Source organism: Equus quagga, chromosome 14 (genome assembly GCF_021613505.1).
Source record: "Equus quagga isolate Etosha38 chromosome 14, UCLA_HA_Equagga_1.0, whole genome shotgun sequence".
Classification (NCBI taxonomy): domain Eukaryota; kingdom Metazoa; phylum Chordata; class Mammalia; order Perissodactyla; family Equidae; genus Equus; species Equus quagga.
The window spans coordinates 67,749,809-67,777,586 of NC_060280.1; the positions used below are offsets into that span (position 1 = coordinate 67,749,809).

Genomic DNA, 27,778 nt, shown 5'->3' on the forward strand with positions numbered 1-27,778 from the left:
GGGGACCTAGAGGAGCAGTCTTTGCGCTAATCCATCATTCTCTGACAGCCTGCCTTATCTCCCTGATGGGAAGATAAACTCCTCAGGGGCCAGGATGGTTCCCCAGGAAAGATGCTGTTTGTTTTAGATCCTCTAGGGTTAACCCTCTGTCAAGTACCTACTCTCCACCCTTATATCAAGCATCACCTGGGCCCTTGTTAAAAATGCAAATACTCCTGCCTTTTCCCTGGGGAGTCTGACTAGATTTAGGGACCCAGGTGTCTGTGGTTTTCACAAGCACCCAGGTGATTCTTTCGGTAAAGCAAATTTGGAAAACACTGAGCTGGGTAAGCTCTTGAATCCCTTTCAGTCCTAAACTCACAAAGCAGAGTGTGGTAGGAAGAGCCCTGGTTGGTAGTAAGCAGACAGGTTCTAGGCCTGACCCTGCAGTTCAAGAGCACCTAGCTCTGCTACTGGTGCCCTCACAATGCCTGGGTACCTGGGGTGAGCATTTCGGGTGCTGATAAGAACCCTGTTCTGGGAAAAACCTAGAAGGGAAGGAGACTACAGAGCAGAGGAGAATATTCACCCATGTGCAGCCCAGCTCTTGGAAAGAACAGGGGACCTAGAATAAACAAGTGAAATGGACATCGGGGAACAATAGGTTCCCAGCATCGTCCCCCTGGGGCTTTCTCTTCCCTGGGATTGGCACAACTTGTAGGTCTCAGCAACTCCCACCATACACAAGGGGACACTTAGGCTCAAACAATTTTTAAAACGTGTCCAAAGCACACAACTAAGCCGAGGAAATAGGAATCCAGATCCCACCACCTCCATTGTTCATTGTTGAGGTGCATGGAAACACAGGCATGTTTTCTTGGGGCTTGGGGGAGAGCTTCTGATGGTCAAGCGAGTGTCCTGAGTCCCTGGACATTCTCCAGAATGGCCTGGAATCTCACATTTCCTTGATTTGCTCAGCCTGTTACTGGGAGAGAGAGAATGGGGGTCTGGGGAGATGGGCAGGACCCAGGAAATACCTTGAATGGGGAAGCGAGGGAGGCTAGACTGAAAAGAAAAGCTGCAGGGGCCGTGTCTAGAGAGGCGGCCTGACTTATCAAGATCTCACACCTGAGGGACGTCAAAGCAGGGGGAGAACTCCAGCTCCTCTTTCCCCACCCAGGGCAGCCAAAAGGCTGGGTGCCAGGTGAGATCTGATTTTGCAGAAGCTTTTAGAAATTCGCTGTGTCAGAGAAACTAAAAGACTAAACAAAACCCCTAAAACACAAGCCCGATTATTTCATCCACGTGGCACAAGAACAAGCCAAAAAAGGGGGGTGGGGGGGAGGTGAAGAGTTACCCGTCCCGCCCCTGCTGGGAGGAAGGGATTTTCCAGAGAGCCAACTCCTGACACAGCCCGGTCGCTGACGGGACGCGGCAGGGAGGGAGGGAGGTTGAGAAAGTCCTTTTCCCACAAAGCCGCTGGCCCCGCGGTCCCCTCTCCCCGCCCCCGCCCGGGCCACAGCGGGCCCTTTAAGGGCGGAGAGGTGCGCGGTCTCTTTAAGGCAGGTCCTGGTGGTTTCTGTTTTCTGAAGGAAGTGACGGGGGGTGGGATTGAATGAAAAGTGCCAAACAGGCTCGGCGCGCCGGAGTCTGGGGCCGCGGAGCCGCGGCGCTGGGCCGGCGGGCGGGGGCCCCGGAGCGCCGCGTCCGCCTCGGAGCCGCCGGGGGGCGCGCCGCGGAACGCAGCCCACGTGCGTCCGCGCCACGTCGCGGGGCCCCGCGGCCGAGCTCCCCGGGGAGCCGCTCCCGGGCGCCCCGAACTAGCCACCAACTTCGGGCGAAGTTTGGCAGCGCCTCTCCCCGCCCGCACGCGGCGCGCCGTGGCCGCGGAGCGCGGCGGCCCCCGGGGATGCGCCCGCCCGGCGGCTGCGAGGTCCCCACGGCGCGCCTCGCGCTGCTGCTGCTGCTGCCGCTGCTCGTACCGCTGCTGGGGGCGGGCGCGCCGGCCGAGCTGCGGGTCCGCGTGCGGCTGCCCGACGGCCAGGTGACCGAGGAGAGCCTGCAGGCGGACAGCGACGCCGACAGCATCAGCCTCGAGCTGCGCAAGCCCGACGGCACCCTCGTCTCCTTCACCGCCGACTTCAAGAAGGTGAGGCACCCCGCTCGCCCTGGGGGACCCTCAAGCCTGAGTGCCCCGGGGTCCCGGTCGCATCGAGGCCTGCGGACGGCACACTGGGGCCCAGAGGGACGCGAGTTAGCCAGGGTCACGCCGGACTCCTCTGCCCCTCTTTGCCCCGCTCCCCAGCGCCCAGCCCCGGTCCCTTCATTCTCGCTGAGGAACGGCCCCGCTGCTCCGGCGACTCCCCGCTCCAGCCTTTCTTTCCTCTCTTGCCCTGAGTGCCCAGGCCCCTTCTCACGCCCTGCCCAGCTCTCCCAGGCCGTCCTGGGGCTGACCCTCCAAAAGAGTCAGTGTTCATACCCCTAGACTCCCTTCTTGGAGTAATTTCTGCGTGCTTTGGTGGGAAAAATCGTGGGCTAGGAATCAGAGGTCCTGGCTTCTGGCTGTGTGATCCAGGGCAAGTCCTTTCCTTCTCTGAGCCTCATTCCTCACCTCTGTACAGGACAGTGAGGTGTACAGTGAGGCCTCCCAGCCCTGACATCGTGGAGTCTGTGAGCCACCTCTCCCTGTTTCACTTTCCTGGGCTAGAGAAGGGAGGGTTCCTGGGCAGAGCTGATCGTCCTGGGGCCTCTCAAGCCGAGGAGAAGCCATGTCTCCTCTTTGGTCTGAAAGTCTGCAAAACTTGAAGCAGAAGGACCTGGGGAGAGGTTCCAGATGAGGTCCCCTTGCTCTGGGAGAGGTGCCACCCCTTACCCTGCTTGGCAGGAGGGCTGGCCAACCCCCACGTTTGGCCCAGATCGTAGGGAAGAGGGGGCAGAGACCAGCCTCTTCTCAGCGTGTGTGTATGTTGTGGAGGGAACCAGGTGAGTGGGGGCCCCCAAGATGGGGAGAGTAGGGGGAATGGAGGTGCTGGGGGTTTATTAGGAAATGAGCCTGGAAGGGCAGTGAGTGACTAACAGTGACCCAGCAGCAGGAATTCTGGAGAGAAAGAGGGCATGGGAGGTGTAGGTACGAAGAGAGTCTTCTGATCTCTTACACAGGGCACCCCCACACCCCACCCCACCCTACCCTACCCCTCAAGCCCCTTTCCTGATGGAAAGAGTCTGTGAGGCTCTGTCTCTGAGAGAGTGAAGAGGGGAGGCCGATTAGATAGTTGGGCAGCTGCAGAAGCCCAGGGCTGTGGACCCTGCCTGAGCCACCTCTCTCCTCCCTCTTCGGGACTGGCAGCTAGAGAGGAGAGGCGGGAACCTTTGGGGAGTCAGCTAGGGCCCCAGCATATCTGCCATAGTAGCATGCCGGGGTACAGTGGACAGTGGAGGTGGGCCTTCCTGCTGATCTGTCCCAGGGCTGCTGAGTTGTCAGGGACATGGGCGGACCCGTTAGGGGGTGGGTGAGTGGTCTCAGTTGGGAAGACTTTGTGGCCCTTCCTTACTCAGCAGGCCCAAGCCGCGTTTTCAGATTCAGGCAGGGGCAGGTGAGTTTGTGTGTGGAGAGAGGAAAGCTGACAAGGGCCACAGCGCCTCCCGGCTCCCCACCTAAACTCCGAGGGAATTTTGTCAAGTGTATTCTATTCCAGGAAAATCCAAATTAGTGGCTGGACCCCTCAGGAGGCTGGGATCCAATCTGCCCCTCAACCTTCCCGTGAAGCCCTTTGTCTTTGAGAGTGGAGCCTCAGACCAGCCTGTGGGTCTCCCACTTTCCTGCCCACTGTTCTGTGGCTGTGCTGGAACCCTGGAGACATGCTGCCTCTGGGACCTCTCCAGGAGTGAAAGAGGCAGCCGGTAGGGCTAAGCTTTTATAGCCTCTGGCTGCAGCCTGAACTCTTTTATTGCTCTACCCTGAGAGCAAGGAGAGGGGAGAGCCCAGGGGGCAGTGGGTAGAGGACTGAGGGTTTAGTGGGCACTGACTGCCCAGTTAGAGACTCCGTTTGGAGCTGATCCCAAGAGCCTCGTTTTAATCCTCCAAGTGGTTTGAACCTCCACCCAGATTCCCGAAGTTTCAGGTTAGCCTCTGACCCAGAAGCTGGCATTTCACACCCGCCCCTGGCATCTCCAGTTTCATCAGCAAGGGAGGGAATTGGGAGTGGAAGGCGCCGAAACGGAACCACCTCTCCAACGTCCCCACCAAGTCCAGGTTTCTCCATTAGCCAGGAGCGGGTGGAGTTGGGGAATGCTGCCAGTGGGGTGGAATAGCCTTCACCCCCACCTCAGTCCACTGTCTACACTGGCCAAATCAGCTCTTCTACATGAATCCTTCTGGGGTGGATCACCTCTCTCGCTGCCCCCCTCAGCGAGACTTGGGGCCCAGTCTCCCCTGCCCTGTCTACGTTGGTCCCTGCAGTTTGGTGATTGCCTTATAGTCTTTGGCAGATTTCCACAAGAAGCCTCTATCTAGAGTAGTAACTTTTTCCTATAGGAAAAAGGCTGGACGTGGTGTTCCTTTTGTTTCATGTACCGAATCCATTTTGGGTGGTTTGGGAAAAGTCCCTAGTCCGCTTGGGAAGAGTGACTTTTGCCATTTTATCACCTTTGGGAGACAGTCCAGACTGAAATGAGACAGACCTGGTTTAACCTTGGGCAAGCTCCTTGATCTTCACAGGCCTTCATTTCTTCATCAGTAAAGTGGGGGTAATAAGGATACCAACCCCATGGATGCTGTGAGAACTAAACGGGATAAGGCAGGAGCAGGGCTCACTGTGCTGAGTACTCAAGAAACAGAAGCCACACACGTTCACAATTGTGGCTCACATCGCGTTTCAGCATGGACCCTTCCTACTCAACTTGGACTCAAAAAGGTTGAGTGAGGGACCCAAAGTCAGCACTGAGCCTAGAGGAGCCCCGAGTTCCTCGTCATAACCTTCTCTTTGAAGCTCCACGTATTAGAGTTCTCCAGCAAAACAGACAATGGGGTAGTCATGCGTCGCTTGACGACGGGGACACGTTCTGTGCATCCTTAGGGAATTTCATCCTTGTGCAAACATTCCCAGAGTGCAGTTACACAAACCTAGATGGCGTAGCCTACCACACACGTAGGCTATATGCTACTAATCTCATGGGACCACAGTCATGTATGTGGTCCGTCCTTGACCGAAACATTGTTATGTGGCGCATGACTATAGCTACAGATATCTGGAAAGAGATTTTTATCATGAGGGATGGGCTCAATGGTTGTGGGGCTGAGAAGTCCCACAGTCTGTCATCTGCAAGCTGGAGGCCCTGGAGAGCTGGTGGTGTAGTTCCAGTCTGAGTCCAAAGGCCTGAGAACCAGGAACAGCGAGGTCTGAGAAGAGGAAGAAGACGGATGTCCGCGCGCAAGCAGAGCACAAATTCGCACTTCCTCGGCCTTTTTGTTCACACCCTCAACAGGCTGGATGCTGCCCACTCACAGAGGTGAGGGCACTCTTAGTCTATCCATTCAAGTGCTAATCTCTTCTGGAGGCACCCTCACAGACACACCCAGAAATAATATTTCACCGGCTCTCTGGGCATCCCTCAGCCCAGTCAAGTTGACGCATAAAATGAACCATCACACTCCAAAACTGCCAGCCAGCCCCTCAGAGCAAGGAGCAGTCATCCTTGTGCTGCCGGCCTCCCCAGGGCAGCAATGATTCCTCTTGTGCTGGCGGCATCCCAGGCTTCTGTCTGGCCCATTTCACCCCCACCCAGGCCCCCTCTCGGGCTCCTCCCACCCTGTCTGTTTGCCCCTACCACCAGGCAGGGTCCTGACATGGACTGGCTCTCCCCACGCTGCCATGCTGGACCTGAAGCCAGTGAAGCAGTAACAGTAACCAGCCTGCTGGGGGACACCCAGCCTGGAGCCCAGGCGAGGCTTATAAACTGCCCAAGTAGCTTGGAGCTGGCCAATGGTCACCATGCGGTACTGCAGACTCTGCCCAAAGGCTGCTAACCATCAGGCCGATGCAGCCGCAGATCTAAAAGAAGTGCCATAGCTCAGTGGCTCCCAAACATTGCTGCCCATTAGAATCACCTGGGGAGCTTTAGAAAATCCCGATGCCCGGGCTGCTCTCCGAATGTCTGGGACTGGGAGCCAGGCAGCAGTATTTTTAAAGAGCTCCTGGTGATTCCAATGGGCAGCAAAGTTTGGGAACCGCTGGCATAGCTGCTCCAGGCAATGGGAAGGGACTTGGAGGAGGGACCAGGTTGGACTGTTAATGAAGGGAGAGCCCGAACTCAGTCATGTATTTGAAACCTGTCGTTCCACAATGACCCTGATGTGTTTTAAGCAGCGTATAGACGTTAGTTCTAATGCTGCGTGCTCTCATACAAGAAGTCTAATTCATACTACACTCCCAATAGGCAATGCTCTTCTTTAGAACCCAAATCCTATATGCATCCTGATTCACGGAGGGTATCCAATAGTGGGCACGTCACCATCCCCAGTCTCTAACTTGGCTTGTTGTCTAACAGCCCTCTTGGTCCCCCTCCCCCAGGCTGGAGTCCCTGTCCCAGTTTTCTTTCCGTCCCCCAGTCTGATTGTCCAAACGCTGGAGGAGGGGATGAGTCATGGTTCCAGGCAGTGTGGTTTGGTGCTGACCGGATGGGCAGGGTGTGGCTGAAAGATACCAGAAAGTCATGTGCAAGTGCATCGAGGAGGTGGGTGCCACAGGGCCGAGGGTAGAGGGGGTGGAGGAGGGAGCCACAGACTCCAAAAGTGTGGAGGGAGGGGATCGTGACGGGGCCCCGGGCTGGAGCCAAGGTAAGGGGAGCCGGATGGCAGTGTGACTCAGCTCAAGGTTATTCCACAAAACTCAGGGAGGTGGGAACCTGAGCCCTGCCCTGGCACCGATGGGTGAGTGGGAGCCAGAGGAAGGAACAGTCCAGAGAGCACCAGAGTCCCTGCCTTGGGGGTTCCTGGTCTGCGGGTTGGGGGAGCAACATAGGAAGATGCATGGTTGAGATGCAGTCAGTGAAGATGTGGAATGTGCAACTGACCACGTTGCTGCCTGAAGCAGTTTATTCTACTGGGTATCACACCACACGGATGTCAGACAGGAGGGGCTTGGGGCCCAGTCTCCCCTGCCCTGTCTACGTTGGTCCCTGCAGTTTGGTGATTGTGTGGAGGCGTGTGATTGGTAGGGTGTCTTCTTGGGGAGCAGAAGGCAGTAGAGGTGCTTTCAGGGGAGGCCCAGACCTTTTCAGAGTCCAGAGCATTTCCTCACTGGAGTTTATGAGAAGTCACCAGAAGGAAGGACCCGGCTCGTGTCCGTGGGGCCCTGAGGTCTAACAGCAGTCCTTCTGCCGTGTCTGAGGAATTCCTGCCTGGATCCGGGGTCAGCCGCCCTGCCCAGGGTACAGACGTGCTCCCCGGAGCTTGGCTAGCATCTCCCACCCTGAACACCTATGTCCAGGTGGAGTCAGAGCCAAAGATCCCAGATGGGGCAGAGAAGACTGCCACCTGGGGACAAGTGCGTGGGCTGCCAGAAAGAAGGTGAGGGGAGGTCGAAGTGGGGTTCTTCCCAAATAGGCTTCCCAAGGCACAGAGAGGTGGTGGTGGCGGGAAAACTCAGGACAGACTCCTGTCACATAGGAAGACAGGGTCCACCTTGAGGTAAGAATTGCGCGTCTCTGGATCTCAGGCACAGAGAGTCGCTCAGCTCACATGCTGGGGGTTGCTTCCTCACGGCTGGCCTCTTTGATCCACACTGCCACGTCATCAGGCAGAGGTCACATGCATTTTGCAGATGTGCACACTGAGGCTGAGAGCTCTGAAGAGACTGTGACAAGATCAGGTAGCTGAGGATCCAGAATAGGACCCAGGGATCCTTCCAGTCTATTCCACTGCCAGGGCTGCTGCGGCATATAAATAAATGGGCTCCTTCCAGAAGGCTGAAGAAACCCCAGTAGGGGAGAGGAAAGGGAAGGAGGAGGCTGGAAAAATCCTTGGTGTGTAGGAACAGATCTTGGGCTCTCCTCTGTCCAGTCTTGGGCTGGGCCCGTTCCCGCCAAGCTCATAACCCTGTGAATTTTAAGTATTGACCCCTTGGCAGCTTTGAGCCTGAGACTGTTCCCCACCCCCCACCACCCCTGAGACGGTGGGTGGGGTGAGGGGACCGTTTTTAAAAGATCCCACAGATACTATGGAGCACTCACTGTGTACATTTTCTGCCCTTTACCTGCTGTGTGACTTGACAAGTCACTTAACCTCTCTGAGCCCCAGGCTCAGACATGACATGAGCACAACAGGGACAATAGTATGATGCTCACAGGCGTGTTGTGAGAGGTGAGTAAGAGGCCTTTGCAGAGCAGAGGCCAGCGAAGGCATGTGAGAAGTGGGGAAGTGGTGCCAGCCAGGCCCTGCACGGTCCCTCCCCCTCAGCTCTCCTTCCTCAGCTGTTAAGCAGACTGTTTCAGCTCCTTTTTTCCCCACTCTAGGGACCAGAGCATCATTAGGAGCCTCTGTCCTGTAAGTTGGCAAGTGCTTAAGTGGCTGCCACTGGGAATTCTGATAAAGGGCAGGGAGGCATCGGGGCCGGGGATGTGGGTGGGAAAGAAGTGTGGAGCCCCGTCTTAGGAGCCCTGAGTCAGCAGGACGGCTGGGCACAGTTGATCCACATAAAGCCTCACATTGTTCCCCAGCCAGTGGTAACCTTTGGGATTTGGCTGACAGAGCACTAGGGACTCTGGGGGTGGGGGTCGGGGCAGGGGGCACTGCTCCAGGCTAGTGGTTGCGCTAATGCCCCCTAACAAGAAGCCTCTGTCCCGGGCCTAGCCCTGAGGTTATACAGGCATCTTGTAGTGGGGGCGGCCCACGTCCCTGGGCACCAGGCTGGGGATGTGCCTGGCTGGCTTTGGGTTCGCTCCATCCACCCCATTCCTGCTGGAGGAGACTGTGCAGAGCAGCTGTGGTGCCCCTGTGCCTGCCACGGGGCAGCCAGCATGAGGGAGGACGGCACTGATTCCTGGCTGGCTCTCCAGCTGACCCCTTACCTCCCCAGTCCCATGAAGCTGGCCCCTTCTCTATCGATAAAGCAGCCGCAGCCAGGAGCTGAGCAATAAATATTTAGATTGGCTCAGCCCCGGCCTCAGAATCACACACTCTGGTGTGATGGGAAGGAGACCAAGATGGCAGGAGAAACTCCCAAGAGAGCGCGCCAGCTGTCCAAGAGCAAGAAGGAATGGGGGAGCGGGTGGGGCACAGGCTGCTTCATGAGAACCCTGAAGAGGTGGCCTCCAGCCTGGGCTGTACAACCACTGTTGTGCTGTGGTGGGTTGGGAGAGGGGCACTGAGGGAAGGGACCATGCCGCCATCCTGTACCCTCAGTGTGTGGTTCCCCTGGGGTAGAAGGCTGGGCTGGAGAAGGGCCTTAGCGAAGGGCCTTAGCGGGTGGGGAGGAAGCAGGGAGTAGGGGGTCACAAAGGGGCAGAGGAGGAGAGGAGAGTCGCCAGGCTGGAGCTGGGGTGATGAGCCTGAGAGGAGGCGGGTGAAGGAGTGTGGGGAGATGCTGCCTGCGAGGGGGCGTGCGACCAACTGAAGGAGGGGCTTGCGACAGCACGTGTGAGGAGGTTGTTAGACTGTTGGTGAGAAAGGGTGTATGTGAGATGGAGCGTGAGACTCTGTGTCTGAGACTTTGGGGGAATTCTGTGGGATACTGTTGGGGAGAAGATAGGTTTCTGAGACTATACGGGATGCTGAGATGAAAGGGGATCGTTGGAGGCTCCACAGGAGTGACCGTGAAGGGGGAAATGTGCTCATGTGAGCAGCTGTGTGTGAGGGAGAATGGGAATGCGCAGCTGAGCCCCAGTGGGAGCCAGGGGCAGGAGGGGGCGGTGGGGGAGTCTGGGTGCCGCTGGGTGAGAGATTGGGAGCAACTGTGTGTGAAAGAGATTGTCTGAGAAACAGCAAGTATGTGTGAAAGATTCTGGACATGTGGCCCATGAGTGGAGGAAAGCAGGTGTGAGTCTGTGTATCAGTTAGGATTCAGCTGGACTGCGAGTAACGTAAAACCCCAGCGGCGGCCAAGGCAGAAGAGAAGCTTGTTTCTCTCTCTGGTCTTATCTGAGGCTGGAAGTTGGCAGTTGAGGGCTGGTGAGACAGCTCCACAATCATCAGAGCTCCACTGGGCTCTGTCTGCAGTGTCACTTCCCTGTCCTCAACGTTAAGCTTCACCTGGGGCCGACCCCCAGGATTGTAGCATCCAGGCCTGGTACGGGATGTCTGCTGTTGACATGCAGAGGGCTGGGCCCCCTGCCTTTCCCGGAGCAGCCCTCTACTATCTCTTAGGTGTTCACCTGGAGCCCAGCACAGCCTTCCCTCTCTGAGATACAGTGGATCTCAAAAAACCAGCGTGGCAGGGAGTGGGCAGAGAAGAAGTGAATATCTGGACAAGGGTTAAGACAGCGGGGAGCTTGGAGGATCATAAAGATCACCAGACCGAGAGTCAGGAAATCTGGGCCTCTGGTCCTAGCTCTGCAGCTGTGACCTGTGAAGATCATGCCCCCTGCTGGAACCTCACTGGATCATGAACTCAGTGATCCCCTAAACCTTCTAGAAGCCAAAATAGCAGCTGTAGGACTACCAGCCTGCAGGGGCCCAGCTATAAGCAAGCCTAAGAAGAAAGAGCCATCGTCTTGTTGGAGGCGAGGGGTTGTTGGAGGCCCCAGAGCACTCGCTTATTCATTCACTCAGCTAGTAAGTGTTGAGCTCAGGCTCTGCCCAGACCCTGAGGATACTGCATAAATAAAGTCTAGTCACTGCCCTTGAGCCAGGGGCAGATCGTGGAGGGCCCGGATAACTTGTTGCCCAAGCAAAAGATGCCATATGAGGACAGGGCCCCTCTGCCGAGGCATTTAGATCAGATGCATGCTGGCCCAGCACAGCTCAGCCTTCTGACTCAGCTCTAAACCACAGATGTGCTCATGGCACATTCAGGCTCAGAACCCACCAAGGACTTCCAGTCATCTGCTAGATTCAGCTCACACTCCTTGGCTGGGCTCTCAGAGCCTGTGCCCTGCCCCTCCTGCCAGCATCTTCCTTCAGCCACTCCCTGCCCTCCCCCACGCCCCTCCCCACCCCACCCTACCCCATCCCTGTTCCCTCCCATCACCTTTCTCAGAGGCTTCTGTGCTCTTTTTTGTCCCTTTATTCATTATCAGACGCTTATTGAGCACCTGCTGTGCTCTAGGGGGCCGGATACACTGCAAAGAAGATACTATCTTAGCCTCAAGGAGTTGAGTCTGGAAGAAAAAACATGTAAAGAGGTCACTGCGAAGCCAGTGGGATTTGTGCTGTAGAGGTGAGGGGTTGGGCCTGGCCGACTCTGCTGCAGGGCCGCCTTTGGGGGAGAGGGTGGAGGGGCCCCCAGCCCCATCCTTAAGGGGACAACAAGCACTCCTCCATCCGTCTGTCTTTTGTCCCAGAGCACTTAGCATAAACCTCAACCCTGGGCCTTATCATGGTGCACTGACTGGTTGTAGGAGGTCAGCCTCCCCACGAGCTCCTTGAAGACAAGGGCTTTTGCAGTGGTCCTGCCCAAACTGGTGGCCATGAGGGCCCTGCCCCAGGTAACACTAAACAATGCTCTCCGGCTGATTGCTGATACCTCGAGCCCCAGAGTCGTCACCTGACCTCTCTGGGCCCCAGCTCCATCTCTAGGAGAAAGGTCTTTACTCCAGCCTCTGCAGGTCTGGAGTAGATCACAGGCAGAGCAAGGCCAGGGATTGCAGCAATACTAGAGAAACTTCGAGTTCAGCCCACTGTGTTCGGAAACCTTTTCCTTGTTTTTTTCTCACAATAATCCCTTGAGGTGGGTACTGTTAGTTTTACTCATTTTACAGATGTGGAAACTAAGGTACAGAGAGGTTAACTCCCCCAAGATTCTATGCTAGGATCAGCAAAGCCAGGATGCGAACACAGGTAGTACTGGCCCCAGAGCCTGTGTTCGTCACTCCTGTGTTATGCTAGAACCTCCCACCTCCTGCTCCTTACTTAAAACCACAGACAGAGGACTTCAGTGATGCTCACTTTCTCTGTGGCCCCCTCACCATACCCTCTGTATGGCCCAGATTTCAACCCTGGTAGTGTATGCGCTACTTCTTCCTGGTTGCCTATTCCTGGTGGGAGCTCATGGGAGAAGGGGCCTTATAGAAACCTCCCGACTTGGGAGTCCCAGCCCCAGTCCTGGGCCTGAGGAGCCTGCCTCCAGCCGCCTGTGTGGGCTCTTCCCCAGCCATGCCATCTGCCTTGGGCATTAGTCCACATCCAGGTGAATTGCCCCGGGGACTCTCGGGCGGGGAGGAAGCCTGGGAGCCAGGCTTCATCTGGCCTGGGCTTAGCATCTGGCCAGATGTTTCCTGAAGCAGGGGGACCTCTCCCACACCCTTTCATCTGTACTGGAGGGAAAAGGGTGTCTGGAACCTAGTAGGGAGTCTGAGGTGTAAGGAGTAGAAGGTAGGAGGGGCACTGGTCGGGATGATGGAGCCAAATAGATCCAGAAACTCGGGCTGCCCACTCCCTCCCAGGGGTCAGCAAGTACAATATGGTTTTCTGGAGAAATAGCACTAAGGAGACTGGAGAAGTCAGGATTTAAAGAGGCTCTGGGAGAGGCAGGCAGCAAGTTGGGGTGGTCCCGCCTTGTCTTACCTTGGTATTTGTGTCAGATGCTGTTGTCTGTTAGTCACACGGAACCGTGTGTGGGAGCTGCCACACTCCCCAGGCAGAGCTACAGAGGACCTACAGACCACCGCCAGACGGACAGACACAGCTGGAAGAGGGAACTGAGTTCTCATCCTGCTCTCTGCCACTCGCTAGCTGTGTGGCCAAGGGCAGACCCTACTACCTCTCTGGACCTGAGCTTCAGTTCCTTTAGCTGGGCATCCAGGAAATCGGGCTAGCTGATCTAGGAGGCGATTGCGCACTGTGGTTAAGAGAGCCAGACTTTGCAGTCAGACTTCCTGGGTTAGAATTTCGGCTTCGTTTCCTCTTAGTCCCATGACCTTGAGCCAGCTGCCCATTCCAAACTCGGCAACAGTCATAGCTCCCACCTCCTGTCGTTGTAAGCATTTTAAACAGGACAATACATCCTTTTTGACTCATAGTAACAATGACTTGTCCCTTCCAGTTGTAAACTTCCATAAACCTTTGTCCTACACAAATAAATAGGAGATAAGAGGAAATCTATCTCAACGAGAAATTCTCATTCCCTCTCTCCGCCCGCCCCCATCAGGTTCCCATCTTGGTAGCATTTTATTGTTGTCATTGACATTGTTATTTAATTTAGATGCAGGGAAAAAATTCAAAACAGATTTCTTTCACCCTCTGGTTTGGTCTGAGAGTTCAAAGGCTTTCTCCTGCTGAGGGTGGGCAGGTGATGTCCCCAAGCAGCTGGAGACCACTCGGCAGCCGTCAGACTCCCTGGTGTGGCATGTGCCTGTGGTGTTGGGGAAGATGCTGTGACCGTTCCAGATAGGGCTCTTTTAAAGGGTCATTGCTGCAAATATCGGGGAAGTGGATTTGGGATCCTGCCTGGGGATCCTGCCAGGAACATCCGCCTGACTCAAGCGCTAGGAGGGGAAGTCTGGTATCAAGTCTCACCTGGCAAGAACTAAGCCTGGGGAGGAAAATGCACAACTGGACCAGCCTCCAGTCTCCCCTCAGCCGACCTGAGGGATGGAAGATTGGATGGCCCAGCCTGAGATTCCAGCCTCGTGGCCCAAGAACGGATTTCCTGTTGAGAGGAAGCTGGGGTTACCCGAGCTCTGATTCACTTTCCCTGCAAGTCTGGGATCATAAGGAGCCTAATGGAACCATTCTCACCAGCAGAGCCTCAGTTTCCCTTTCTGCAATATTGGTGGGAAATCTCCCCGTATGCTCCCTCACCTCATTGTCCCAGAGATCATTGACAGGAAAAGGAAGTGAGAGAAACGTGCTTGTCGAGCCAGAGGACTTCAGAAGTGCCTGGGCATTTATGGGATGCCAGCACTCACTTGTTTCCGATGACTGTAACATTTGCTGATCACCCGCAATGGTGACAGTCACCACACCTAGCACTCACTGAGGACTTCCTCCAGGCGGGCATCCTTCCACGCCTTCCACACCAACTCATTCAGCCCTTAGCACAACCCTGCCAGGTCCACGTGTCATCATCCCCATTTTACAGATGAGGCTTCGAGAAGCTGGGAGGTGTGCCTGGGCGCTGGCTGATACATTGCAGGGTTGGGATGGAACCATGGGCCCCTCACTGCCTGTACCAGGAAGTCCAGGGGGACCCCCAGATCCTGTTCTCAGACCACTTACTCGAGCAGGTGTACAGTAAGCCCTCAGTGAACGGGGACCCTGTTAGGGGACAAGGCCGGGCAGGAACATTGACAGGTGAGAAGCTACACAGGGCTGTATACTCAGTGTCAGGGCAGGACCACTGCGGCTCCTGGAGGAGAGTGGTCATTGTGGCCAGGGTACCACCCTGGCAGGGGGGTCGTGACAGATTTAGACTACTTGTGCTGGGACCTGCTAACTTCTCACTGTTGGACAAGGCACAGAGATGCATGAGAGCAGGGGCACCTCGGGTGCAGGTGGGTCAGAGCACAGGGTTCCAGCAGCCAAGTTGGGAAGGGGACCCCATCGCACCCTGTGGCCCCTCTCCCTTCTGCCTCTGCTCCCCTCCAGCCTCCCCCATTCGTGCAGTGAGTCAGTAACAGGAAGGAGCCTTCGGCCCGCTGGCAATGCTGTTAGTAACCCATGGGGGAAGAAGTGCACGGGGAAGGGAAAGGTGAGCCACCCCAGCTCCCGCAGGCCAGAAGGTCCCGGCTGCATCTGCCCTTAACCCCATCCTGCCCCAACCACCTCCGTCTGAGATGGAGGCAGCCTGGAGCCTGGCTGATTCGAAGCAGCAGGGGCATTTTGAGGAGCACCAGTTTCTAGGCCTCCCCTAAACCTGCTGAGTAAGAATGTCAGTGAGAGAAACTCTGCAATCTCCTTGTAGAAGGTGCAGCCCCTCCCCCACAGTGCCCTGGTCAGGTGGTTGTAGGGGCACTGACCCTGCTGATCGGGATGACACGGGGGTGCCACGGAAGGGAAGCATCAGCTATGAATGAGCCGGATGCCAGAAAGGGGGGCAGTGACCTTCAAGGCGAAGTTCTGTACTTTTAAACAGCTCTGTTTTGAAAAGCTTCCTCGCGGTTCTCTATGTGAATTTTCCAGGTGGTTTGGGAACATCTAGGGTGTGTTCTTTCTTTTAAATCACAGGTTCAAATGGCAAAGACTGAAATTCCTAGGCCAGCAGGAGGGAGGTGTCTGTGGCAGGGCAGTGTCCAGGCATGTGTGTCCCCAGGGCCTGAACTGAGCAGTGGCTGGGCTGTGGGGAGGCCTGACCCCTCCAGCTGGTCCCTATCCTTCTGCCCTTCCCCATCAGGATGTGAAGATCTTCCGGGCCCTGATCCTGGGGGAGCTGGAGAAGGGGCAGAGTCAGTTCCAGGCCCTCTGCTTTGTCACCCGGCTGCACCGCAATGAGATCATCCCCAGTGAGGCCATGGCCAAGCTTCGACAGGTGAGTGCCTGCCCTGGGCCTGCCCCGGCGCAGCTCCTGCCCCAGGGCCCTCGCCCCTGCAGCCAGCCAGGCCCCAAGCCTGGACCTTACTCCAGCCTCAGTCTCCCACCCAGCACCTGATCCACCTTCGCCCTCCTGCCTGGCACCCCACTCTCACCTTATAGTCCTGAACCCCCTGATTTTGCCCCAGGCCAAACCTGACTCCATAGCCTCAAACCTCTAATCAGCACTGAACCCCCAATTCCCAGATTCCTCCAGTCCCCTAATCTCAGGGTCCCCTCCCCCCCATTTATGATGGAGGCTAGGGGCTTGGACTGTGAAGTCAGATCTGCCTTCAGACCCAGCGCTACCATTCATTATTGGAGCAACATTGGACAAGTTACCTCCCCTTCAGAGCCTCTATTTTCTTGTTGAGAAATGGGTTGTAATGAGATTTAAATGAGGTGATGCGTGTAAGCTGTCCAGTGCAGTGTTTAAAACCCTTCTGCCTGTTGACCTGCTCCCAGTCCCTTCCTGGGCCCTGGGCCTCTCCCCAGCCTCATCTCTGTTCCCTGAACTGTCCAGCCCTGCCCTGGGCCACTCCCCTTTTGCCTGCCCTTCCCAGGGAGACTCAGTCCCTGGAGATTGGAAATACAGAACCCGGAGGTCATTTGCCCTGGGACAGCCTGCCTGGCCTACCCACTTCCAACACCACCCCCCAGCAGCATGTCAGAATTCCCCATCAGGCCCGAGATGTCAGCCCAGGGGCCAGCTGCAAAGGCGGGGCTGTGCTCTGGGTGTCAGTTTCTCCACCAGTTGAGGGGGGCTGGATGCCCCTTGACTGCCACTCCACAGATAGCCCCAAGGTACTAAAGGCAACCAGCTTGGGCTTGTCTGACTCTCAGCCATCAGGGAAAGAATGGGCTGGGAGCATTTTGAGTCCAGTTGGGAATGGCTCTTCTCCTCCCCACAGAAAAACCCCCGGGCCGTGCGGCAGGCAGAGGAGGTACGGGGCCTGGAGCACCTGCACATGGACATCGCCGTCAACTTCAGCCAGGGGGGCCTGCTGAGCCCCCATCTCCGCAACGTGTGCGCTGAGGCCGTGGACGCCATCTACACCCGCCAGGAGGACGTCCGGTTCTGGGTGGAGCAAGGTCAGCTGGGTGCTGCCCACTGTATCACATCCAACATGATAGAGCACAGTGTTGAGATAAGGGAGTTCAGGGGAGGGACCTGTAAGCCACGCTGAGATTGGTCAAGGAAGGCTTCCTAGAGGAAGTGACATCTGTGTGGCTCTTCAGTGAGAGGAGTCAGCTAGATGAAAGGGACCCATTTCAGCTAGGGACACAGAACTGTGACTGCCTGGCCCTGTGGAGGGAGATTCCCAGACATCTCCCACCTCATCCCTGCCGTTGGTGAGAACGCAGATGGACCTTCTGTCCTGGGAGAGGGGTACCAGCACCAGGGTCCAGGTGGGGCCCAAAGACACCCATTCCCACCTGCCCACCTCTGCTGCCACCTCTCAGAAGCCAGCTTCTCCTTTCCTTCACACCTTCCTTGGTGCCAGCGTCTCTCGCCAAGATCCATGAGGATTCCTCCCATCTTTGTGTGGTCCCTGCCTCTCCAGCCTGTGTGACTTCACTGCTGGCCCATCTGGTACCTTTCCAGGACTGTCCCCAGGTCCTCTTGTGGAGGGGATGTCGCCATTACAACTCCAGGTCCCTGGTCCTTCCAGCCAGCTGAGCAGTAAAGAAATACCCACCCCTCCTAGGACAGTGCTGGAGTTAGAAATGCCCGATAGAGCTGTGGTCCTACCTCCACACACACAGCCCTCCCCAGTGGGCTGACCCCAGACCGAGGCGCAAACCTGATACTGTCCCCCAGGGGCTGGTCCCTCCCATGGCCACTGCTGTCACCCCCAGCACCGCTCACATGCACCCTCCCGTCTACCCTGTGCCCTGGCCTCCCCAGCAAGTGTGTGCTGGCCCTTCCCTGCCTGGCCCTCCTCAGATATCACCTCCTTTAAGAAGCTGTCCTGGATTTCCTTCCCATTCTCCCCAGGCCTCTATTCCATTACGTTCCAGTATAATGATGTTTTTAAGCATAAGGTGGCAGCCTGGCTGAGTGGAGGCCTTGAAGTCAGACAGACCTGGGTTCCAGTCCTGATTCCACTTACTGTGTGACCTCAGTCAGATGGCTAAACCTCTCTGGGCCAGTTTTCTCATCTGTAAGACAGGGATGCTAATACTTAGGTCAGAGGGGTGATGGGATGCCTGAAGAGGCCCTCCTTTGCCTCCATGCTGACCTTTGCCTCCCTCCCCAAGGTGTGGACAGCTCCGTGTTCGAGGCTCTGCCCAAGGCCTCAGAGCAGATGCCACTGCCCCGCTGTGGGCAGGTGGGGGACCGCGGGAAGCCCTGTGTCTGCCGCTACGGCCTGAGCCTGGCCTGGTACCCCTGCATGCTCAAGTTCTGCCACAGTCGCGACAGGCTGACGCCCTACAAGTGCGGCATCCGCAGCTGCCAGAAGAACTACCGCTTCGACTTCTATGTGCCCCAGAGGCAGCTGTGTCTCTGGGACGAGGACCCCTAGCCCAGCTGGGCTGAGGGGGTGGCCCAGAGGTAGCTTCTCTGGGCCACAGCTCCTCCTCCAGCCACCAGAGGGGGTGGCAGCCCCCACCTGAGGCCTTATTTCCCGTCCCTTCCCTAATCCCGGAGCCTCTGGCCCCATCACCCATGACTGTGACAAGGGATGTGGCATGGCAGGGGTTAACTCATGAAGGCACCCTCCCCCTGCTCCCACTCTGCGCCTTCCTTGGGGGCAGAGAGGGGAAAGGGTTCTCCAAATTTACACCCCTCCCTTCCTCCATCTACCCCAAAGTGTTCTCTTTCCAGCAATCAAAATGTGATGGCCTGTGAATCTCCCCTTTAAGTCTTTGCAGGTTTAGACCCTAAAAGGTGTCTGTGCCTGTTACCCCATCTCCCCACCCACCCCCCACCCAGAAGGAGCTGGCCCCTCTGCACCGTCCCACTGCCCAACAAGGAGGGGACCATTGCCCCAGAGAGGGGGCTGTCGGGGACCGACGCTACAGCCCCCCCACCAGACCATGACGCCTTCTCACTGCTGCCCCCGGGTGGGTGGGGCCCCCCAGCCCGGAGGCAGACCGCGTGTGCCTCTCCCCAGACCCGGACTTGGTGGCCCAAGCAGGCGCCAGCTCTCCCCCTAAACAGAAATATTTTTGTAACGTTCTGGGGTGGGAGGGAGCATGAAGTATGAGGAAAACTTGAATTCCAGATTTTTAATGCAAAGTATTTATCATTTGTACCAGAAATAAAAGTTTAAATTTTTACTTGACTGACAGCTCAAGGCTCGGTGTTCTGAGAGAACTTTTAGCCAATGCTGCCCCCTGGTGTCAGGAAAAGCGCTCCTGTACCCTGTTGGGGACCAGTCCTGGGACCAGGATTTCTAAGGCACCTGTTGTATGGTCACCCATTGTGTAGTGGGAGAAGGTGGGAGTGGGGGTTTGGGGGATGGGGGGTGTTACTCAAGAAGAGGAGCCATACATAGATGAGTAAGCCAGACAGTAATAAACAGCATGAGATAAATTAAGGACAAAACTGTAGAAGCAGACTTCCAGGGTTCACATCCTGACCTTGCCTCTTATTTGCTGTGCAATCTTGGGTCAAGTTGCTTTACCTCTCTGTGCCTCAGCTCTCTCTCAACTATAAAATGAGCTTAATTGTGAGATTTAAGTGAATTCATATATTTCAAGTGCCTCGCACATAGCGCTCACGGTGTTAACTATTACTATAGATCTTGTTACTGTTAGTGAAAAGAGCAGGCACATCCTCATCTATAAACCTGAGACAACTAAACCAGACATCGTGACGGCCCCTTCTCTTCAGAAGTATCTCCCAGCATGCAGAGGCTGTGGTGGGAAGTGCTGGGCTGGGCCCTGGAAGACTTCTGAGAAGGAGGGATATGCGGGCTGAATTTATGGGGGAAGGTTTCCTGCACGAGATGCGACACCGGTTGAGGCTGAAGGATGGTAAGAACTTGGCAAGGGGGCTGTGTGAGCACAGGGCAGAGACTGAAGTGTTTCAGGAGCTGGGAAAGTTCCAGGGGACCCAACTCCTTAGGAGGGAGGGGAGGGGGGAGTCAGATCCTCCCAGGCCTCTCCAGGAGGGAGGGAGGAGCTTGCAGCCCGTCTCCCTTACTCTGCTCCCCAGCTCCCCCAGGACAGGCTGCTCCTGCACTTGAACCTGTGCAGGCCACGGGGTTGTAGTGACGCCAGGCTTGCTTAGCCATGGTCAAGTCAGGGTCGGTGGGGAGACATCGTTTTCAGGTGGATGTGCCTCCTTGTTTTCAAAGACCAGCTTCAGCCATGTTCCTGGGCCTTTTCCTCCTGTCCCTCCAATCCAGGGCCTCAGGCCTGAGCCCCAACCCTTCCTCAGGGTGGGGAGGTTACTTGGAGAAGCACCTCGCACCCCACCCACCATGTAAATAGGTGTCGACGGTCAGCTCTTTGAGAGACACTTTGAGACAAGGCCCCACTTTCCTCAGGAGGCCTTTGTGGACGTGTAGAAACATCTGGAGAGATAATATTCTTACAGCAAGTACTCATTTCTCTGGCTGTTTAAGGTTTACAAAGTACCTTCATATAAATTAGCTCATTGGCTCCTTTAGTAATTCTGTGACATTTTATGGATGTGGCTGACCTATAAAGTTGTGTGACTTGCCAAAGGTCGGACAGCTAGTTAGGGCTGGGATCCAACCCCTGGCCATCTTACTCCACATACACCTACTAACCCAATGGGTCCATCAGATGGGCCAGCTGGACCTTCAGAGAGCACAGCTCACTTACCGGTGGACGAGGAGAAGTACGAGGTAGGGAGCAGCTGCTGGGGGCAGTCCTGCGGGAGCAACCACTGAGTCCATGGGGCAGGGGGCCCAAAGCTCCCCTTTGCCAAAGTAAGCAAGACCCTCTGGTGGGAGACCAAGAGCTGGGACCTCACCAGAGCCCCTTCAAGCCAGAGAAGATGAAAGTGGTGCCAGATCACCTGGCCTGGGCTGGGCCTTGCTGTACTTTCCGTGAGTTTTCTTCAGGTTCCTCTCCCTGGAGTGTTGTTAGCCAAGGGAAGCCTGAGGTGGGGGAACTGTGGGGCCCCACAGTTGGGGCACGTCTGCCTAGGGTCTTCAGGGGACCTGGATGTGGTGGGCGGGGCCGCCAAGGAGTCTGGCCAGAAGTCGGCAAGGACCACACCCAAGAAGCAAAGCTTGAGGCTAAGAATTCACGTGAGGAACAAGGCCTAGTCCCAGCTCTGAGCAATCTGGGGGGGCACCCTCTTACAGGCCCCCGCTCCCTCACCTGCTGACGGGGGGCCTTGCTGGAGCATCTCTGAGGTCTTCCCCGACGCTGGCAGCCAACAGCTAATTGCTCCTGGCATTCTACCAAGGATTATTAGCCATACGGCTACTGGTGGACTGAGTTGTTCCCTGTGACTTGCTCTTTCAAGCCACACTGTAGAGAAATGGTAACAATGGAGAACTGCCAGGGCCAGTGTTTGGTAGATCATGTCAGATGGCCCTCCAGGTGGGACTGTCCCAGCGTGCACTCTCACTAGCAGTGTCTGAGAGGCCCTTTTCCCCCATATCCCTGCTGGATCAGTAGGGGTTCCCCGGAGAAAGAGAACCAGTGGATACAGAGAGAAAGCAAGAAATTTATTTTAAGGCATTAGCTCATGCAATCGTGGGGTCTGGCAAGTCCAAAATCCTGGCAGGCTGGCAGCTTAGGCAAAAGCTGATGTCTGAAATCTGTAGCTCAGGCTGGAAAGTCAGACAGGATTCCCCTGTTACAGTCTTGAGGCAGAATTCCTTCTCCTTCAGGAAATCTCACTTTTTGCTCTTAAGGCCTTCAAGTGATTGGATGAGGCCCACCCACACTGTCAAGGGTAATCTCCTTTTTAAAGTCAGCTGACTGTAGATGTTAGTCCCATCTACCAAATACCTTCACAGCAACATCTAGACTAGTGTTAGACCAAAAAACTGGGTGCCAGAGTCTAGCCAAGCTGACACATAAAATTGACCATCACACTTGCCATCATTCGATTTTATCATAAATTGTTTGCCGCTTGGACCGTGAGAAACATTAAAGCATTTCAGGATTCGTTCTCAGCTGTCAAGCCATTGATTGCAGCCAGGTGACGGGAGTGCTGGTTGTTCCCCATCTGCCCCCTGCCCCTACCCCGTTCACCCTCTGCCCTCCTCTGCCCTGCTCTGTGCCCCAGGACAGCCACCTCTGGATCAGCCTCACCTGGGCTCCCTCATGTCTGGCTCAGCCAGTGAGAAGCACCAGAGGTGAGAGGGCAGGACAAGAGAGAACTCAGGACCTGTATCCCTGCCCCTTGCTGCTTCTGTACCACACCTCTGCCTTGACTTCCTTCCTCCAACGCTCCAGACCTCCTGGGCTCCTGGACCATCATTTCCCTCTCCTGCCTCTTCTGCCCTCGCTTCCCTGTGCCGCTGCTCTCTGGTTCCCTTCACCCTGCTCGCCCCTCTAAAGCAAGCATTACCTTCATGAAAGGTACTCTGAGTCAAGTTGATTCTGTTTTCCTGCAGAGACCCTGACTGACAACAACTATGGTCCCAGTTGGGGACCCAGAGAATGGACAGTGGAAAGGAAGGGGGCCAAAGTGAGGTGGAGAAGCAGGCTGACTCGGCAGGGACTCAGTGCACACTCTCCCCAGGAGAAGGTCCAGACCACAGGGGGTTTCCGGTCAAGGGACCAGCAGGCCACAAGCTACCTCAGGATCCAGGCCTGCAGAGCCTTTCAGGGGTGGCGTCCACACCCCCGGGGAAGCCTTGGCCCTGACTCCTGCTATGTGTCGTTCTGGGAGAATGTCCTGACTCCCAGGCAGGGAGAGGCCAGATGAAGTGACACTGCCCACACGGCCCCCTCCCCTCCCACATCACGGGAAACAGAAGGCTTGGGGTGGGATGCAGCATCTCTACCCTACCTGTGCTCCACACCTGCCTTTCGGGATTCTCTCCTGTCATAATCGTGGGGGAACATCCCTTCTCTCCCACCCCAGGGCTCTGTCTCCCAGCACCTCCCCCTCCCTCTCTGCAGAAATTGTCGCCTCTCTACCTCCTCCTCCTCCCTCTTTCCTGCCTCCTTCTCATCAGCCCTGAGAGTATTTAAATCTTTCCCATCTAAAACACAGAATAAAAAACACCTCAAACCCAAGCCCTTCTCCACCTCAGCCCTATTCCTCCCTGTTTCTTCACAGTTAAACTTCTTACCAGCATCCTCCTTGTCCTCAGCAATTCCCAACCTAGTTGTCACGACTCAACTATGTGCAATCAGTAACAAGTCATCTGTTACGGAAACTGGTGGGTTATTTCCACCTAAATTAGAGCCGACTCAAGGTCCTCCCGCACAAACATTACACTCACTCACCTGTGTTTTTCTGTGTCTTGTACTTGGTGATCGTCCAGCCACACTACTTGGGGGCCCCAATGGCCCTCACACCCTCCTGGCATACGCTGTTCCCTTTGCTCATACGGCTTACTCCCACTCCCACCTCCTTCCTCTTTGCTGGGGACCTCAGCTTAGATGTCCCTTCCTCTAGGAAGCCTTTCGTGGTGCCTATCCCCAGATTGGGTGAGGCGTGTGCTGCAGCAGGCCCCGTACCAGCCTCTACTTCCCTGTTAGAGCATGTGCCACAGTGTGAGGGGCTTGCCTGGTCTCTAGTCCACAAGCGTCTCCAGGCCGTGAGCTTCCTGAGGACAGGGACAGTGTCTGGTCTCCGTTCCATTCCCAGCCCAAAGCATAGCACCAGTGGGTAATCAATACACATTCTGAGTGGATGAATGGACGGATGGCTGACCTACGTGGGAGTGTAGGATTGGCCTGTAGCTCAGAAGCCCAGGAGGGCAGTGTGGGAGGTAGGACATTTTAACCAGCAGAGCTGTCCAGCAACAGGACCGACAGCCCAACAAGGCCCAGGGCTCCTGTCACTGCATTCACTGGGCTGAAGCTGGCTGACTCCAACTGGGGTCACAGGGTAAATTCCGGCCTTTGATGGGGATCATGGACTAGGAGACCCAACAGCACTCTGAAACTAAAATTCAGTATCTCCAACTTGCCTGGAACTGGGGCCCCCACCTGTGGGTCCCCCATCATGGAGGGCACTCAGCTCAGGACTGTGGTGAGACCTCTCCAGTCTTGCAGGTGGGTGCTCAAGTCAGGGTCACACACCCATCACCACAAGAGGGCACCCTGGGCTTAGACTTGCCCTGAGCATGTAGTTGGAGCAGGAGGCTTAGGTGGTGGAGCTGGTCTGGGGCGGGAGAGGTGGGGCAGGCAGGAAAGGGCTCACTGAGGCAGAGCTCTGATGATGGTGCAATTAGGGTGGCTGGACCCAGGCCCAATAAAAAGTTCATTGGAAGACAGAGTTGTCACGCTGTTTTAGAATTAAATACATATTATTCGGAACCTTCAAGTACAAGATGGGCAATGAGTTTGCATGTACTCCTCCCCCTGGACATGAGTGAAGGCTGGGACCTGGGTGGGGTGGGATGTCCAGGGTTGGGGGCTCAGCATTAGAGATGTCAGGGGCAGGGGATAGCTCTGTGTCCTGGCTCCCATGTCCTCTCCAGTCTACTCCCCAGAAACAGTTGCTTTATCCCGTTCCCAGAGCACCTCTCATTTTATCACCCTGACACTATGAGCTCCGCCCCTGGTCTGCAATATTCCTCTGGCACCATTGGATTGACTCCAAGGTGCCATCTTAAAAGAGGCCTGGAAGTTCTTCCTGGCCTCTACCTACCTTCCATCTGCTCTTTTGGGAAGCCTGAGCCTGGATCCATTCCCTGTGGTCGCCCCAAGGCAGGGAGCTGACCCCCACCCAGCACCCCCACGCTCTGGGAGCCCATCTGGCAGACAGAATGAGCTAGAAAGGACTTGTTGCTTGGTGACTTTCCAGGACGCCTCGCTCTCCACCCTGCTCCCAGCCCTGACGACTCAATCCAGCTGACATGACAGGAAATGAGAGTGAACAGCACAGCCTACAGCCAAGAAGACTACTTCTCTTTGCTGAGGTGGGGAACAGGGCTGGGGTCCCACCCCCCTCCCCCGAGCACCTTCTCCAGGGCTATAGCCCATTTCCAGCAACATGTCCGGAAGGGGATGCTTGACTCCTAGAACCTTCTGTCCTGGAAGCAAAAGAAGCTAATAGCGTGCTCAAGTAGAAATGGGACGTGGGGAGCTAGTGAATTCCTAGAGGTGCAGCCAGGGGAATCAGATGTCACCCCAGGAGGACCAGGAAGACCTGGGGAGAGGTCTGAGTTGACCGCATCCTGGAGTAAGGCTTTGGCTACTCTGAAAAAGTCCTCCAGTTGTTGAGAGAGGCGGGTAAGGGAGGCAGGGTGGGTTCATTTGCATTTAATTTGAATTTAATTTGCATATCACTCTTTTGATGTCCAAAGGCACTGAAATTTCCTGTCCTTGCTTCTTTTTCCCTTTCTTTTCTCTGTTCCTTTCTAACCTCCAGGCAACCCTCTATCTCTCTCCTCTACCCCACAGCTTTTCGTCTCCCAGGCTAAATAGAGAGAGAGAGTATGAGGCCCAGAAGATTGGCACCTTTCCCACCACCTCCCATCCACCCAGAACTCAAAAAGCTGATTTCATGGAGACTGAGTGCTGGAAGGACGGAGGGATAAAGGAAAGGGGTCTTTTGTGCTCCCATTCTGGTTCATCTAGTTGAAGTGATCATCAAGCAAGTCAGAGAAGGAAGGAATAAAAATTGTCCTACCCTACCCCTTGCCCCGTACACACATATCACAAACCCAGCCAACCTTCTAAGACCCAGGAGGGGCATTTGAAGGAGGAGCAGAGAGAATGCGAGGGTCTGTGCTGTGCTGGGACTCTCCCCAAGGACCTGGGCAAGTGCCTCCCCTGTGGACCTCCGGTTCTTCCTATGAATGATATCTAGCTTCCTTTCACCTTGAGTTACACAATCATGGAAGGAGGAGAGAGAAGGTGAGACTCAGGCTCAGACGCTGGAGGGTGAGATGAAAAGCACCAGCTTTGGACTCAGGCAGACCTGGTATAAATCCCAACTCCATCACCTACTAGCTGCGTCAACCTGCCTGAACCTCAGGTTCCCCATCCACAAACGGAGCCTAAAAATTACACCTTCCTTCTAAAATCATGCTGACTAAATTAGAAGGTTCATGACCAACATGTAGCACCTCCCTTGTCATATAGGAAGTACTCAACCAACATTTATTGAATGAATGAGTAAAGGAATTAGTAAATGAATGAAGTTTGAAGTAATACCTGCCACCCTCTCCCCACCTCCACCCCCTACCACCTTCCCATCCTCCCACCCCATGTCTGGAATCCAAAGCTGTGCTTCCAACTGTGAACTTCCAAGGTCCTGTCTCTGCCCCAGTGGGCCCCATCCCCAACAGCACCACCCCCACCCCCATCCTTGGGACCCTAGAATCCTAGGCTGCTGGAGCTGGAAGACCCTTGGAAATCATTAGGTACATGCCCCTCTGCTGTCTGGGAAACTAAAGCCCAGAGAAGAAATGTAACTTTGCACATGGAAAAGAGAAACAGGTCCCAGATATGGTGGTCGGAGAATCAGACCCTCAGTGCACATGGCCATGCAAATACTGTGCAAATAGAGATATGGAAATCACAAGCACAAAGGGGTATATAAACTATGCGCAGGCATTTTTCTAGCATGAGGACAGGTGACATGCAGTTGTAGATAAGAAATGCACCTCAGGGAAGGGACCGAAGCTGCAGTGGAGGAGGGAAGGGAAAGGAAGGAGAAGCGGAGGGAGAGAAGGGACGGTCTGGAAGTGTCCTGAGGGGGGTCCCAGGGTTCATTCAGCCTCAAGGAAGCCTTCCCTGATCTCTTCCCCCAGCCAGAAGAAACGGTAAGAAAGCCCCTTCCCGTCTTGCCAAGAGCGGGAGGAAGAGAGGACTATGTGACTAGGGGACAGCGGTTTGTGTGGACCTGAGGAAGCACTTATTAAACGCTTTCCATTCCTCTGGGGCCACTGTGGCACCCTCGGAGCCCTCTCTGACACCTGTTGTGTACCCAGCACTGTGCTTGGTGCTGTGGGGACAGCCGATCAGTTAACACCCAGGGGGTAGGAGAGAAAAGTCCCACAGAATCCGCCACAAGGACTGTTAAGAACACTGCAGTGTTACGGTAATTTAGTAAAAGCCTGATCAGCTCACTTCCGACTCCAGAAAGGAGGCGGCATTTGAACGGTGCATTGGGCATCGAGGAAGTGGCATGCTGTGCTTTAGAACGGGAGCCCTGATACAGCTGTGCAACACGGGACACGTCAAAGTCTCTGTCTCTCTTTCCCCCTCTGTAAAATGGAAATCGTAACCATCCGATTTACAAGTTGTTATGAGGACTATACAAGATCACGTGCCTTTAAAGTGTGGCGAGCACAGTGGAAGCTCAGTAGGTGCTGGATTCTATAATGGGGGTTACTGGGGTGGAGGGTGGGTGGACACGCCAGGTGGAAAAAACACTGTAAACAAGGCAGTGGCAGAAAAGCCCAGGACCTGTTCAGTGGGCAGGAAATAGTCCTGGAAACTAAGGCAAAGGCAGGTCCACAGGGAGCCCTGTCTGCATGTGGCTTTCTGGGCTTACAGGCAGGTGGACCCTGGGTCTTGGCACCACTTCCTGGGACCTGAAGAGTGGAGGGGAGGGGTGGGCGGAGCTCAGATGGTGAGTCTATGATGGGTGCTGCAAAGAGCACTGGAGTGAGAGTCCAGAGACCTGACTCCAGCCAGGCTCCATCTGTCACTAGGGAATTGGGTGCCTTTGGACAAGTCACTTCCCAGCTCTGGAGATGAGGGACATAGCTGTTCCCACAACCGCTGACACTAGTAAATAACTTTCATAGCATCCTCTCATAGAGCCTCATGCAAGCTGGGACTGGGGGCAGGCAAGGGGCAGTGTCTTCCCCCCGGAAGTGCGATCATCAGCTGGACTCCAGCTAGGCCCCACATGTCGTGAGGGTGTCTGGGGGTTACGTGAGCTTGGCCACCTGTGAACTCCGCGTAGACAGAGGCCAGTTATGATTAGTACCTGCCTCGTTTTACAGACGAGCAAAATGAGTTCAGAGTGGTGGAGAGCCTTATCTCATGACACACAGCTGGTAA

General features: G+C 55.6%; 1 protein-coding gene across 1 annotated transcript; it reads left to right on the top strand.

The window, feature by feature from the left end:
• The first annotated feature begins 1,516 nt into the window (after positions 1 to 1,516).
• OAF (out at first homolog) lies at positions 1,517 to 18,930 on the top strand. The gene is made up of 4 exons (XM_046686122.1): positions 1,517 to 2,128; positions 15,465 to 15,599; positions 16,552 to 16,732; positions 17,903 to 18,930. The coding sequence occupies exons 1-4, from the start codon at positions 1,595 to 1,597 to the stop codon at positions 18,166 to 18,168; spliced, it is 1,116 nt and encodes a 371-aa protein (XP_046542078.1). The 5' UTR covers positions 1,517 to 1,594; the 3' UTR covers positions 18,169 to 18,930.
• Positions 18,931 to 27,778: the final 8,848 nt, after the last annotated feature.

What these genes read in the sequence shown, in the direction of transcription:
- OAF (XM_046686122.1), top strand. Translation starts at nt 1,595, where the DNA reads ATGAAAAGTGCCAAACAGGCTCGGCGCGCCGGAGTCTGGGGCCGCGGA. An exon ending in TCACCGCCGACTTCAAGAAG is followed by an intron (nt 2,129 to 15,464) that starts GTGAGGCACCCC and finishes CTTCCCCATCAG; the next exon opens with GATGTGAAGATCTTCCGGGC. An exon ending in CCGGTTCTGGGTGGAGCAAG is followed by an intron (nt 16,733 to 17,902) that starts GTCAGCTGGGTG and finishes TCCCTCCCCAAG; the next exon opens with GTGTGGACAGCTCCGTGTTC.